The sequence below is a fragment of the Quercus suber genome, unplaced genomic scaffold (genome assembly GCF_002906115.3).
Source record: "Quercus suber isolate HL8 unplaced genomic scaffold, Cork oak 2.0 scaffold_83, whole genome shotgun sequence".
NCBI classification, from domain to species: domain Eukaryota; kingdom Viridiplantae; phylum Streptophyta; class Magnoliopsida; order Fagales; family Fagaceae; genus Quercus; species Quercus suber.
Window position 1 is genome coordinate 1,276,647 of NW_027069548.1, and position 14,847 is coordinate 1,291,493.

A 14,847-nucleotide genomic window follows, 5' to 3' on the forward strand; every position below is an offset into this window, starting at 1 on the left:
TGTTCTCAGGGCTTGGTCCTTGCACCAACCTGAGAGCTAGCGGCAAGTGAAAAAAGAAGTTAAGGGGTCTGTTCCCTTATTTAAGCATGGCTTGCATCTATGGAGGGATTTGATGCAATGGCTGATTTATGTTTGAGAAGGATATGGAAATACTATAGAAAAGCTTTTGCCCCTGCTCCAATGATCAAGCTTTGCTCCCACAGCCCCTCACCCAAAAGAGCATGGTTTGTTTCTTTTCTTTTCTTTTTTTAATAATTCAGAACCTTCGTGAATGACAGAAAAGAATACATGTTACCGACTATAACTAGTATATTGTGGATCCACAGCAAACCCCAAAAAATTGAGACTAAAGCTTGGTTGTTGTTGTATTTAGAACCTTCATGAATTCATGTTTCTTCAGTGTTCATGATTATATTTACATGGAATAATGCTTACAAGCATCATTTTATACTGCAACTTTTGAGTATGTTTTCCTTCATTTACAACACTTGCATGTATGGGTATGGCCAATTCTTTTAGCTCATATATGAAGTTTGGACTATGTAAATGTAAGCATTATAGTATACATCTTGTATATAAGGAATACCATGTTCTTTCTTGCCATAAGGGATATAAGTTACATGATAATTATGCAGAAGACAAAGCATACTGATACTGAAATTGAAGATAAAGTTTATATAAAATAAAAAATAAGATGCTTAATGGCAAAAGAGAAAAATAAGATGCTTCATGGCAAAAAGAGTTCACTTAATGGTCTTAGAGTTGGGGTAGTGCTTTATTGGGTTTAGTTGTGCTGTATATTCAAGAAGCTAAGGAAATTGTTTACTTCTGAATGTTAATCATGGCTCTCACCCACCTTGATTTGCTAGCTATATTATCATTTCAGTGTGCAAAATTTTATGGGATAATTGAAATTTTGTTCTATTTTATGCGAATGCATTGTCCCCCTTTTCCAACTAGGAGGCCTTTTTTCTCAGGTTTAAGATTACAGGGCTCGTAGGGGAAATTTGTTTATAGTCCAAGCGGTTTTCTCCTATTATTCTTGCTTTCCATCCACTGCCCAAGTGATGAGTAAGATTTTCTATTATCCACCTCTCGTAGACTCCATAGAAGTGAGGCTGATGCATGTGTATGAAAAAAATAGATAACTAAACTAGAAAAAATAGAGTATTTTTGGATTAATTTGGCTAAAAAATTGAGGAGGACTGATGTGAATGCTCTAACTAAGCTTAACAAGCCTGAAAATTTGAACAGTCGGGATAAATTGGAAAAAGACAATCATTTAGGGACGATAAATCTACATTCACTCTGGATAACACCTATCTCTTCTTCTTGTTTTTTGTACTGTTTTTTTTTTTTTTAAGAAGATATAGCAGTGGAGGAGAATTTGAATCGTGGTACTCCTTGTAAGGAGAATGGGGGCAATGCCATTAAACCATGTAAGACCCTTGACAATCTATCTTTTGTCAATTAAACTTGTTCTCTTTAAGGCTATAATTCTTGTATACGTACCATAGAATAACAAAAAAAGTCCCACGTACATTATCATTATTACTTCGCTAATCACTACACTATCACAATGTTATGAAAGAGCGCTCGAATAATGAACATTATCATTATTACTTCGCTAATCACTACACTATCACAATGTTATGAAAGAGCGCTCGAATAATGGACGAAAATACAACTAAATGTAGTAAAAATCATGCATAGAACTTGAAAAAAAAGACAAGCCTCATACATTAGTATGCGTTTAGATAGCTGATTGCATTTTAGCGTCTGACATTTTTGCCTTTTTATTTTTTTTATTTTTAAATTTTAAATTTTTATATTTTTTTTAAACTAGCTCTTTTTGCACTATTCATGAGACATAAACAGTGCATTAAGGCAAATGAATAATGTTTTCATTTGTAAACAGTAATTGAAAATTATTTTCTTATTATTTTCAGTTTTCAGCAAAATAAGCGGTATCTAAACGCATCCTTAGGATCCGTTTAGATACAACTTATTTTGCTGAAAACTGAAAACACTGTAATAAAATAATTTTTAAATGTGTAATTGTACCGTGAAACTTATTTTTAATAAAAAAGTTGATGAAAAGTGAAGTTTGTGGGTCTCGTGAACAGTACACGGGATCCACTAGTGTGCTGAAAAGTGGCTGAAAAGTCAAATATTACGGATACTGTTCATGAACAATGAATGAACAGTTAAATTTGTCTCTTGGAACACGTGCCCAAAAAAAGAAAAAAAGGAAAAGGAAAATGCAAAACTCAAAACGCAGACGCAGATAATTCATATCCAAACACTGAATAAGCTTTATAATATGCCAATGATGTCTTTGTTGTAGAAAAAGTCATACTCTGCCGCTAGAGCTAGCACCTTTTTTTATTTTTAAGGAGCAATTTTGTAACAAAGATAAGAGCATCGGCAAACTTTTTGTATCCAATTTCCCCAACCCTTAATATAGCTTTAGAGTTCAAATGCGCCCAAAAGTCGTTGCATTGGTAACTAGTTTGCGTGGATGGAGTGCCTTGGAAAGTCTAACTTTTGATATAATCACTAGGTCCAACATTTATATAGAGAAAAGAGAGAAATTAATCGTCTAAAACTGGAAACCATTAGTTTAACCCACTTTTGAAAACTTTTTTTATCTTTCTTTCATTTGAGAAAGAATCTCCTTCAAACTTAGGACCACTTAGCTCGGTACAATCATAAACTACTAGTTATCCCATTTGTTAAATTGTTAAGAAATAACGAATGTTATCATTCAGTATTATTGTAACAAGTAAGCAGAAATGCGGACTGGCTTTATGGATAAAGTACGTCAGGAACTTCCATCAAGTTTTTACCTACGCATTTGAGCATTTGGATCTTCTCTCATGCATGTATGGTTGTATAAGAGGAACAACAAAACAAACCTCAAAATTAAATGATGTAAAATCAAGGTTAATTAATTCTTCGACACTTTTTCCATGAGTAAGGAACACCAGGTATATGGTAGCTTATAGAGTTGTACATGATAAGTATGTACAGAAGAAAATATGATCCACAAAATGAGCAAATGCAGTAGAAGTAAACAACCACAAATCTAGACATTCATACTGGCACTTTAATTAGTAGTCTAGACAACAAGAGCCAAAAAGAACACATTGTCACTTGTGAAGGCGATAAGTAGGAATAGCAAGTAGGTGCTTGGCTCTAGGAGTTGTGAGACCAAACTCTTCGGTCATGTCCAACTCCGTTGGCAACATGTCATTAGGAAGCTCCCAATCAAAGCAATGAACAAGTTGTGCTAACACTAGCCGAACCACAGTTAGACCCAATTGCATTCCTGGACAGCTTCTTCTCCCAGACCCAAATGGGATAAGCTCAAAGTCATGTCCACTAAGATCTATGTTACTCCCAACAAATCTCTCTGGATTAAACTTATCTGGCTCAGTCCAAACACTTGGGTCTCTCCCAATTGCCCATACATTTATTAAGAGTCTAGACTTACGAGGTATGTGGTAATCATTGATAGTGCAATCTTCCAATGACTCATGAGGTATCAACAAAGGTGCTACTGGATGTAGCCTCATGGTTTCTTTTACAACCATGTCCAAGTACTCCAAGCTATCCAAGTCAGATTCATCTACCATCCTCTCTAAGCCCACCACATTTTCCAACTCCTTTTGAACTTTCTTCATTATACGAGGATGCCTGATTAGTTCCGTGAGCATCCAATCAATTGCTGTTGCTGAAGTGTCCATTGAGGCGGCAAGCATATCCTGTAAGAAAATCATTGTTTGAAAATTACAACAAACAAGTCTTAATCCCAAATTATTGGGATCGACTAGTAAAGAAACTGCACTAGAATAAAATTTTGATTCTAGCAAATGATGCTGCTTTAGCTTCAACTTGATTAATTCTTATAAAAATTAGTGTTTAAGTAGATAGTAGGATAGTATAAATAAAAAGTAGTTAGAAATCATATTGTATACACAAGATTATATTTGGTACATAATTGATTTCTACACACAAACATATAGAATAGTTTTTTTTCCCCTAATACAATTAATTCGACACAAACATAAAGAATCAGTTTTGACTATATTATTAATTTAGCGATTTGATATATGATGTGTTTGACTCCTTACTAATATCATGTAAATTCTTTGAATAATTACCAAGATTATAGCTTTGATATTAGGCCGTTCAATTCGGTACTCAAATTCCTCAGATCCCATGAAGCCCAACATGACATCAACAAAGTCCTTGGTCTTATTTTCATCCTTGGATTGGACATGCTCATCAATGGTCTTCTCCAAAAAAGCATCAAAGATCTTACTCACGGCCTTCATGCGCTGAGTTAGCCCTTGAAGGTCAAGGGGTGCAACATAAGGAATCTAATCACCTAAGTTAGGAGTTGCGGTTAGCTGCATACCCTCTTGGATTACAGACTTGAATCCCCTCTCATCAAACTTCTTGTCCACGTACTTCTTCCCAAACACCAAACGGCAAGTCATATCTGCGCTGAGAGACGAAACCTTGGCACTGAGATCAACAGCAACATGTTCATGTGCTGCCTCTTGAATGAACTTTATCAATAGGTCAAGCTCTTCTTTTCTCATGGATTTGAAAGAATTGATTTTGAGGTTGCTAAGTAATTCAAGGGTGCACATCTTACGTATGTTGCGCCAATAAGAACCATATGGAGCAAAGGCCAAGTTCTTTTGCCCATAAGAGATGTGCTTTGAAGCCTCATTAGGTGGTCTACTAGCAAAAACAAGGTCATGTGTTTTAAGGAATAGCTTGGCAGCTTGAGGGGATGAGACAACAATGGTAGGTACCATCCCTAAGCGCAAATGCATGAGGACCGTGTTTTTGAGCTAGTTGATGAAGATCTTGATGAGGGTTTTCTCCTAACATATGAAGGTTCCCAAAGATAGGGAACCCTCTTGGACCAGGAGGTAATTTCCTCTTCTTGGTCTTGCTTTTCCATTGTACTAGGATATAAGCAAGCAAAACAAGTGAGAGTATGATCCATGTCCAAGCCTTGGTGGGCATTTTTAAGGCTGAGCGCACTGGGTGGTGAAGGCAAGCTCAGTGTTTTTTTTGGATGGACATATGGAGTTGTTATTTATGACAGGAAATCGTACAAACGGAAAATAAACTTAAGATATTTATTTATCTCCAAAAAAAAAAAACTTTAGATAAGTTTAATGCCGACGAATGGAAGATTTTTTTTTTCTTCTTTTTCTTCTTTTACTAAATATAGTAAATATTAGCTGTCAAGTAATTGGACAAAGGAGTTGATTGGATAAAGTTTGTAAGGTGGTTCTCACTTGTACCTCGGCAATTTGAGATTTAGTCTATACCATTTCCATCATTGATTTTTTTTTGTTTTTGTTTTTCGGTTTTTTCTCTTTTGCTAATTGAGTGAGAAATAAGAGTAATTACTTTTAAAATTCAAGAGTACGGGTTAAAAAAGAGAGTAATTATTAGTATTTTTGTTGATGTGAAGTTATTATATTCTAGGATTATCCGATAAATTTTTATTACAATGAAATATCATCTACTTTTCATTTCTCTCTCTTTTACAGATTGAGTATTTTTTAGTTGTTTAATTATCATTTTCTCTTCTCTTTTACAGATTGAGTATTTTTTTTTTAGTTGTTTAATTAAAAGAATGGTAAATGTATAGGATAAAAAAGAAAAAGAAAAAAGAAAGTGATCTTATACTGCAAATTTGAAATAGGATTTTCACTATTAAAACTTTATTTCTTAGATATATAGGTTTACAAATTGAAATGTAATTTAAAATGGCTTAGTAATCTACACATTTTTAAGTTTATAATATTTAATCTAAATTATAAAGTAAATCAATTCTAAATGTAGATGATCATTTTTCATAAATTTTACTTATATAAATTTTATAAATTGATGTGTTATTCATAACAAATCTATATATTCTTTTTAGAAAAAAGAGAGTAAAGATATGTATGTGTATGTGTGCAGGTGCAATATATTATCTCTATATATTAAGAAGATTTAAAAAGTTAATTGTAACTTCAAAGTGCTTAGGGGTCTAGGGGGAAAGGGTTCGAGCTGCAGGGTTAGCAGAATGTTGTAATTATTTCTCCAAAAAAAAAAAAAGTTAGTTATAACTTCAAAAATGTCAAAAATACCCCATAATATAATTAGATATATAATCATTAAGGTATATTTGGTAATTGTTTTTTCCCCTTATTTTTTGTTTCCAAAAATAATTTTCTATTTTTTAGACTAAAAAACTTGTTTGGAAACCCAAAATAGACAGAAAAGAAAAACTGTTCTTAAAACTCAATTTGTGAAGAAAACTGAAAACATGCAAAATGCTGCTTTCAATTTCTAATTTTCAAAAGTCAATGAAAATACGCATTTAATTTAATGAATTTGTCTTATTTAATAAATTAGCATTAGAGTTTAAATCCTAGGAATAACATATTTTAGTATTTTCTATTTTTTTCTTCAAAAACCTATCTTTTTAATTTCAACTAACTAAACATGTTTTTGATTTAAAAAATATAAGAAATTGTTTTTTTCTTTATATTCCCAAAAACAAAATTTTGGAAATAGAAAATAAAAATTGTTACCAAACATAACCTTATTCTTAAAAAATAGAAACCAGGGTTAAAATTGTAATTCAAAAAAAAATACCAAAAAAACTTTTTTTTTCCTTAAAAATTAGCACACTCTCTATTTAAACATATCTCATGCATGTTTAATACATTCTTTTTTTCCTAAAAGTTAGCACACACTAAACCAAGCGGTTTACTTCATTTTAAATCATAAATTTTAGTTTCTTAAAAATCCATTCCAATATAATCCCACTAACAATAAATAAATTCAAATTGAAAAATTACATTAAACTCAAAATAGAAAAAGAGTCTCATTCACATGTGGAGCATATGTGATGAGGTTAGTGTATATTTAGTTGTTGAAATATTACTCATTGTTAAGTTAATTTCTAAGTCATTTTTTTTTAATTAAAAAAAGTTGATAATAATTTTAACATTTTATGAAGAAAAAAAAATTGGAGATTTGCAAATCTAATTTCAAGTTGTACTAACTACCAACTACGGACTACCTCAAGGATTCAAGAAAAGCACATCTTTGTTTTTGGATTTTACGAAAAAACAGTGAGAATGGCTTGGACTTTTATGTTTAAACGCCACATTGTTTGACCAGAAAATTAAAGGCGAATACAAATACGATAGCGCGTGTTAGTTAAGACACTCCTCCGTCTAAAAGATTTTGGACCCTATAAACATTATCAAGCTTCCTGTTCTGTTAGTAAATAAGGGCTATTTGGTAATTTCATCTTCTTGGTTTTGCTTTTCCATTGTACTAGGATATAAGCAAGCAAAACAAGTGAGAGTATGATCCATGTCCAAGCCATGGTGGGCATTTTTAAGGCTGAGCGCACTGGGTGGTGAAGGCAAGCTCAGTTGTAACATATGGTGTTGTTATTTATGACACGGAAATCGTACAAACGGACAATAAACTTTAGATAAGTTTAATGCCGACGTATGAAAGATTTTTTTTTCTTTTTTTCTTTTTCTTCTTTTACTAAATATAGTAAGTAGTAGGTGTCAAGTAATTGGACAAAGGAGTTGATTGGATAAAGTTTATAAGGTGATTCTCACTTGTACCTCGGCAATTTGAGATTTAGTCTATACATTTCCATCATTGATTTTTTTTTTTTGTTTGTTTTGTTTTTTGGTTTTTTTCTCTTTTGCTAATTGAGTGAGAAATAAGAGTAGTTACTTTTAAAATTCAAGAGCACGGGTTAAAAAAGAGAGTAATTATTTAGTATTTTTGTTGATGTGAAGTTATTGTATTCTAGGATTATCAGATAAATTTTTATTACAATGAAATATCATCTACTTCTCATTTCTCTCTCTTTTATAGATTGAGTATTTTTTTAGTTGTTTAATTATCATTTTCTCTTCTCTTTTACTGATTGAGTATTTTTTTTAATTGTTTAATTAAAAGAATGGTAAATGTATAGGATAAAAAAAATAAGAAAGTGATCTTATACTACAATTTTGAAATAGGATTTTCACTATTAAAACTTTATTTCTTAGATATAAAGGTTTACAAACTGAAACGTAATATAAAATGACTTAGTAATCTACACACTTTTAAGTTTATAATATTTAATCTAAATTATAAAGTAAATCAATTCTAAATGTAGATGATCATTTTTCACAAATTTTACTTATATGAATTTTATAAATTGATGTGTTATTCATAAAAAAATCTATATATTCTTTTTATAAAAAAGAGAGTAAAGATATATATGTGTACGCATGAGTGTGCAACATATTATTTCTCTATATATTAAGAAGATTTAGAAAGTTAGTTATAACTTCAAAAATGTCAAAAATACCCCATAATTTAATTAGATAATCCTTATTCTTAAAAAATAGAAATTAGGGTTAAAATTGTAATTCAAAAAAATTCCAAAAAAAAAAACCAAAGAAACCTTTTAAAAAATAAAATAAAATTAGTACACTCTCTATTTAAATACATCTCATGCATGTTTGATACATTTTCCCTAAAAGCTCGTACATACTAAACTAAGCAGTTTACTTTATTTTAAATCATAAATTTTAGTTTCTTAAAAATTTCTTCCAATATAATCCTACTAACAATAGATAAATTCAAATTGAAAAATTACATTAAACTCAAAAAGAAAAAAAAAAAAAAAAAAAGCCCCCTGGTAATAATGTATCCCAAAAACTTCCTGGATCCCATGCCGAACAAGCATTTGGAAGCATTCAGGCGCAGCTTGTGCTTCTTTAAGACGTCAAAGGTGCAGCCGAGGTCCCCTAAATGTGTTCAGAAACCGTCTTACTTTTTACCACCATATCATCAACATAGACTTCAATGCTCTTGCCCAGCATCGACTCGCACATTCTCATCATCATCCTTTGATAGGTGGACCCTGCGTTCTCTTAGGTCGAACGGCATTACTTTGTAATGGTAGTTCCCAATGGGTGTCACAAAGGTTGTCTTCTCTTGATCCTCTAAGGCTATTGGTATTTGATAATAGCCTTAAAAAGAGTCTAGGTAGGTCATCCGAGGATGGCCTGTAGTTGCATCCACTAGCTGGTCTATCAGAGGCATGGGGAACGGGTCTTTTGGACATGCCCTATTCAGGTTAGTGAAGTCCACACAGACTCTCCACTTTCCGCTTTTCTTCTTAACCACTATAGTGTTGGCCAACCATTCGGGTAAAAAACCTCTTTGATAGCCCCTGCACGTTTAACCTTTATCACTTCTTCTCTAATCACATCAGCGTGCTCCCTTAACGGGCCCAGGGTGGTTGCTTCTTGGGAACTATGGACAGATTGACGTTGAGATGGTGACAGATGAAGGAAGGGTCGATTCCTGGAGCATCACAGGCATCCCATGCAAACACGTCGATGTTTCTCTTCAGAAACTCGATCAGCTCCTCCTTTTCCTAAAGAGGCAGCTAGGCTCCAACATGAAAGAACTTATCTGGGTCATCACCAATGACCACTTTCTCCAGATCTTCACATTTCACTTCTTCGGCGGCTGCGTCAGTAGGCACTACTGGGGCCTGTGATTGCTATAAGTTCTTTTCAGTGGTGGCCGAGGGCTTCGCGTCGAGCCGCTGGGAAATGTTAGCAATCATACATTGCCTCGCCGTGGGTTGAAAACAATAGATTTTGAGAACCTGGTCACCAGATGGGAACTTCACCTTCTGATGCAAAGAGGAGGCAACAGCTCCCAAGGCGTAGAGCTAAGGTCTGCCAACAATGGCCATGTACGGAGAGTATGTGTCTACTACAATGAAGTTCACCTCCACTTCCTCTGGGTTGGTCTGGATGGGTAGTCTAATCATGCCCCTTGGGACAACAAGCTTCCCATCGAAACTCATCAAGAGAGAGCTATAGGGCGTCAGGCCTCCCGATTTTAACCCTAGCCTTTTGTAAAGGTCTGGGTACATGATCTCGGCCGCGCTGCCACCATCCACCATCACCCTCTTCACATCATAGTACCTGATTCTGAGAGTGACCACAAGAGCATCATCGTGGGCCTGGGTGGTTCCCATCTTGTCTTCCTCTAAAAAGCTCAAAGTTGGGTGAAAATTCCTTCTGGCCCTCTTCGGCTCTAGCTGGGACTCCTCGGCAGAGATCTGGGCCACAGACAACACTCGTGAAGGGCGTGTGCCTATTCTTTCTAGTGCAGCCAAGATTACATTAATCATCCCTGCGAGTGCCCTAGGGCGTTATCTCTCATCGGCTCCTGATTGGTCTGCCTTGATAGTCACCGGGGTGATGTAGAAGGTGCTTCAACTTCCCTTCTCAGACCAGCTGGTCTAGATAACTCCAGAGATTCCTGAAATTCTCTGTAGTATATCCGTAGTCCCTATGGTACTGGCAGTAAAGGTCCTAATTGCGCTTCGTGGATTCTCCCACCATCTTATTCGGCTACCTAAAGTATGGCTCACTTTCGATTTTTGCCAACACCTTGTGTACTGGCTCTCGGAATATGGCATGGACGCCTATTGTCAGTGCTCCAGATTGCCCGCGAAGTCCCTCCTCAGACGGGTGTTGTTGTATCGGTCCGACCTGAAATCCTTCCTCTCCTGAGGGACGGTCTTCTCCTTTCCTCTCCTGCAGCTGGTCTTCCTCCACTCGTTTTACTTGTCGATCGATCCATCAGTTGGCGCACACTGGTGGCAGGCTTGCCAGTCAGAGACTTCTTTAGGCCGTGTCCAGTTAGGAGGCCATTTTTGAAGGTACTGATAGCTACATCGTCAAAATTGCCCTCCAGTTCATTGTACATCTCCCAATACCGGCCTAAGTAGGCCTTTAAAGTCTCTCCGTCGTGCATGGACAGAGACAGTAGCATGCGTAAGGGTCGTGGGGCTATGCTTTTGTAAGAAGCAAGAGCCAAAGGCCTGGGTAGCCGTCTATACGAATCTATGGAATTCGTCTTTAAGTCATTGAACCACCTCATCGCCACTGGACCCAAGCTGGAGGGGAAAACCTTGCACATCAACGCCTCGTTCTGAGAATGGACAACCATCCTTTGGTTAAACTGGCTCAATGCTCCACGGGGTCCGTTTTGCCATTATAAATGGAGAAGGTTAGCTGCTGGAACCGCCGAGGAAGGGTGGCCCCTTCTATGTGGCGCGTGAAAGGCAACTTGGATAGCTGATCTAGTGCCCTCTCATGGCATCGCATCCCAAGGCCCTAGGAGATGGGCTTTTACGTTTGCGCTCCCGTAGTGCTCTTCTTCATGGGAGAAGGTTTCGCTTGGGGGTTCTCGATCTCTACCTGTAGTTATCGTCGCTTTCATCGTCAAGGGTAGGTCGGGGCTAGGCTAAGTTGCCTTCGTTGTGCATGGCGCAGCCTCCTCTTCAAATTGTCTATCTCTCGCTGCATGGCCTGTTCATCGTTCTGCCCTTGGGTCGCGCAACTCCTAACCTCTTTTGGTTGTATGGCCCGTTGTTATTTTGTCCGTGGGGCACATGACTGTCCCCACAGAGTAGCTTTTGCTGGTTTGAGTGTATGCATACTTCCCTCTCGAAATCTTCATTCTCTTCATTTGATCGCGCTCGGGGTTGGCAAAGTTACCCTGATGCTAGGACTTGACCGATTCAGGCTGATAGGAGCCTGCTTAAGGAGGGCCTGATCCTACCATGCTTGGTTGTTGCCCTTACTAAGACACGAGTTCTTCCCACAGACGGCACCAATTGTAGGGACCGAGTTTGAGCACTTCTACTGTTAAGTGAGTGGACTCAAGCCCAGCTAGCCCAATACAATTAATTTGTAGAGAACGGGTTTAAGAACTAGGCCCTAGTGAGGGATACAACGACTGGGCATGGATGCATGGGGATTAAACAGCGTGAACTTGGATTAAAATGTGCAATGATGCTCCTGACTCCCCTCCGGGAGCTTGAAGTTCTTTTATTTCCTTAGTGATCGGTTACAAAGACTTCAGTGATGATACAAAATGCTACAGTGCTCTATATTTCTGCTCGCCTTTCTCCTTTTTTTCTCTCCCTCCTTCAAGAGGGATCTCTTACATTAATACCCCCCTTCAATTGATCTTAGCCCTACATCTGTTGATCAAACAGGTCACTATTCGAGTGCTTGGCCATCAGCCAACTTCCCATTCTTTCTGTGGGCTACAGCAACCAAGGCTGCACTGTTCAGGGGTCATTTCCTCATTAATGTGGTCAAAACGTTAGTTGTGGGCATTTAATGTGGAGGTGACAGTCCATCTTGGACGCGCTCCTCCACCATGCTTTTGCGGCCGACACGTTGTGCCTGTTCCTTCTCTTTAGATGTTCAGGAAGGCTGCTTTTGGTGACCCGTTACTTCTTCCTCCTATGGTTCGGTTTACCGAGGACAGGGTCGTCCTAGCGGGATTCCTGGGCAACTTGGACTTTCAAACTTCGTCCTCAGGCTTCCTTCCTCCTTGGCATGGGCTTGGGCCTAGAACAAAGTAGCCGAGGTTACCAAGTCCTCTAACCCCACAAGTAGTATAAACAATATCTAACAAATAAAGTTTTTTTTTTTTTATAGGACAAACAAATAAAGTTGTTGATTTGGCTTTTCAAAAGAAAAAAAAAAAAAAAAAAAAAGGTTATTGATTTGGTCTGCTTTTCTTTAACTTATTTGTTGTTGTTTAAATAATATTACACGTATTTTTATATAAGTTTTCACCCATATATTTTTAAAAAATACAAATAATATTTCTAAAACAACATTGCCCTTATTTACTAACAGAACAAGAAGCTTGATAATGTTTATAGGGACAAAATCTTTTACACGGAGGAGTGTTTAACTCACGCGCTATCGTATTCGTATTCGCCTTTAATTTTCTAGTTTAAAAATGTGGCGTTTAAACATTAAAGTCCAAGCCATTCTAAGAGCATCCACAGCAGTGGAGCTAAAATGCTAAAATGCTAAAATTTAGCTTCACAAACACAAAAAACCTCATGCAGCAGTGGAGGTAAACTTATAATTTATAGATGAATTGCTACAGTACACATCTAAAAATAGATGTGTACTGTAGCTTGAAGCTAAAAAAAAAAATATATTTTAATCCCAGCCCACCCAGCCCGTGCTACCTCTCCTTTTTTTTTATTCATTTCAGTTCAGCCACTCTCTTCATCTCTCTTCATTTCACTCAGCCACTGCACAAACACAGCCGCTCAAACACTCAGCGCCTCTCTCTCTCGTTGCTGGCTCCTCTCCTCTCATTCGCCGGCCGGTCCACCTCAAGCTCACTCCGGTCCACCTCAAGCTTCCGTCCACCTCAAGCTTCCGTCACCTCAAGCTTCAAGCTTCAACCGTCCACCCCAAGCTTCAAGCTTCCGTCCACCTCACTCCGGTAAAACCCGGCTTCCTTTTTCTTTTTTTTTTTTGTTTTCATTTTATCAAATCCGGTCTCATTCACTCTCATTCTTTGGGTTTTTTGGGTTTGGGTCTTTGATGCTTTGGGTTTTTTGATTTGGGTATAATCTTCCGCCGATCCGCCGGGTTGAGTTTTTGATTTGGTCCACTGGATGTCTCTGTTTTTATTTTTGATATATGATTTTTTGTTGTTGTTTTGGATTATTGGCTTGGTGATTTTGGTACATTATTTTGGTAGATTGATGATGATTATGGTTTAGTAAGTGTGAGTGATGATAATGATAATTAATGTTTGTGATATGGATTTTGTGATATGATGATGATGATTAATGTTTGTGATATGGATTTGGTAAGTGCTCTGTTTCTCATTGATGATTATGATGATTATGAATTTTGTGATATGGATTTGGTAAGATGGTGTTCTCTGTTTTGGGTGGATTTTGTTGGATATGTCCTGTTACACAAAACTAGAAACAGCGCATGATCATGTAAGTTTGGGAATTTTAATTGGATATGTCCTGTTGCACATCTTAATTGGACATTGTATTTTGTTGGATATGTAAGTTTGGGAATTTTCTGTGTGCAGGAAAATTTTGAGTTTTGATATGCATAATCATGATCTATTGTTATAATTCTAAGTATTTTAAGTTTTGGACATTTATATGTTTTTTATAAAGTTCTTGCATTTTATAGTTCACATTGTTCCAAGATTACTTCCAGACAATTGAGACGATAATAGGCTATCATGATGATTGAAAAATTGTTTTAGTAAAATAAAAATGTATTAAGTATAATTTGGGGTTAAAAAAATTACTTATTAACATTAGATGATTATTTGCTATCGTGTGGTGGCGGCGACGGTGGCAGTGGTGGAAGAGTTGATGGCGGCGGCGGCAGGGCGGCGGCGGCGGCAGGGCGGCGGCGGCGGGGCGGAGGGGCGGCGGCTGTAGCAGTGGCGGTGACGGTTACAGGTGGTTGTGATTGTTATTTATTGTAGTAGATATTTTATTTTATTGTAGTAGATATATTATTTTATTGTGATGTTTATATTATTTTATTATGTTGAAAGCTAAAATAGATCCACTGCTGCAGCATGTGTGTAGGTATAATAGATAAAGTAACTTTTGGTGGAGCTAAAAAGCTAAATTTTTAGCTCCACTCTGTGGATCTCTAACTGTTTTTTCGTAAAATTCAAAAACAAAGCTGTGCTTATCTTGAATTCTTGAGGTAGTCCGTAGTTGGCAGTTAGTACAACTTGAAATCAGATTCGCAAATCTCCAATTTTTTTTTTTCATAAAATGTTAAAATTATTATCAACTTTTTTAATTAAAAAAAAATAACTTATGTAAACTTGACAATGCGTAATATTTCAACAACAAAATATACACTAACCTTATCACACATGCTCCGCACGGGATGATGC

At 36.4% G+C, this 14,847-nt stretch overlaps 1 protein-coding gene, 1 long non-coding RNA gene and 1 pseudogene across 2 annotated transcripts; 1 reads left to right on the forward strand and 2 right to left on the reverse strand.

Moving 5' to 3' along the window:
* Positions 1 to 2,973: 2,973 nt before the first annotated feature.
* Positions 2,974 to 5,087, reverse strand: LOC111994344 (cytochrome P450 71AU50-like; annotated as a pseudogene).
* Positions 5,088 to 9,793: 4,706 nt separating this feature from the next.
* LOC111994340 (uncharacterized) lies at positions 9,794 to 10,261 on the reverse strand. Its single transcript, XM_024026210.2, has one exon. It carries the CDS (start codon positions 10,259 to 10,261, stop codon positions 9,794 to 9,796), a length of 468 nt encoding a protein of 155 aa, XP_023881978.2.
* A 3,077-nt stretch (positions 10,262 to 13,338) lies between these two features.
* LOC136067739 (uncharacterized) lies at positions 13,339 to 14,515 on the forward strand. The gene is made up of 2 exons (XR_010629145.1): positions 13,339 to 13,401; positions 14,252 to 14,515. It is a non-coding gene; the product is annotated as an uncharacterized LOC136067739 (long non-coding RNA).
* Positions 14,516 to 14,847: the final 332 nt, after the last annotated feature.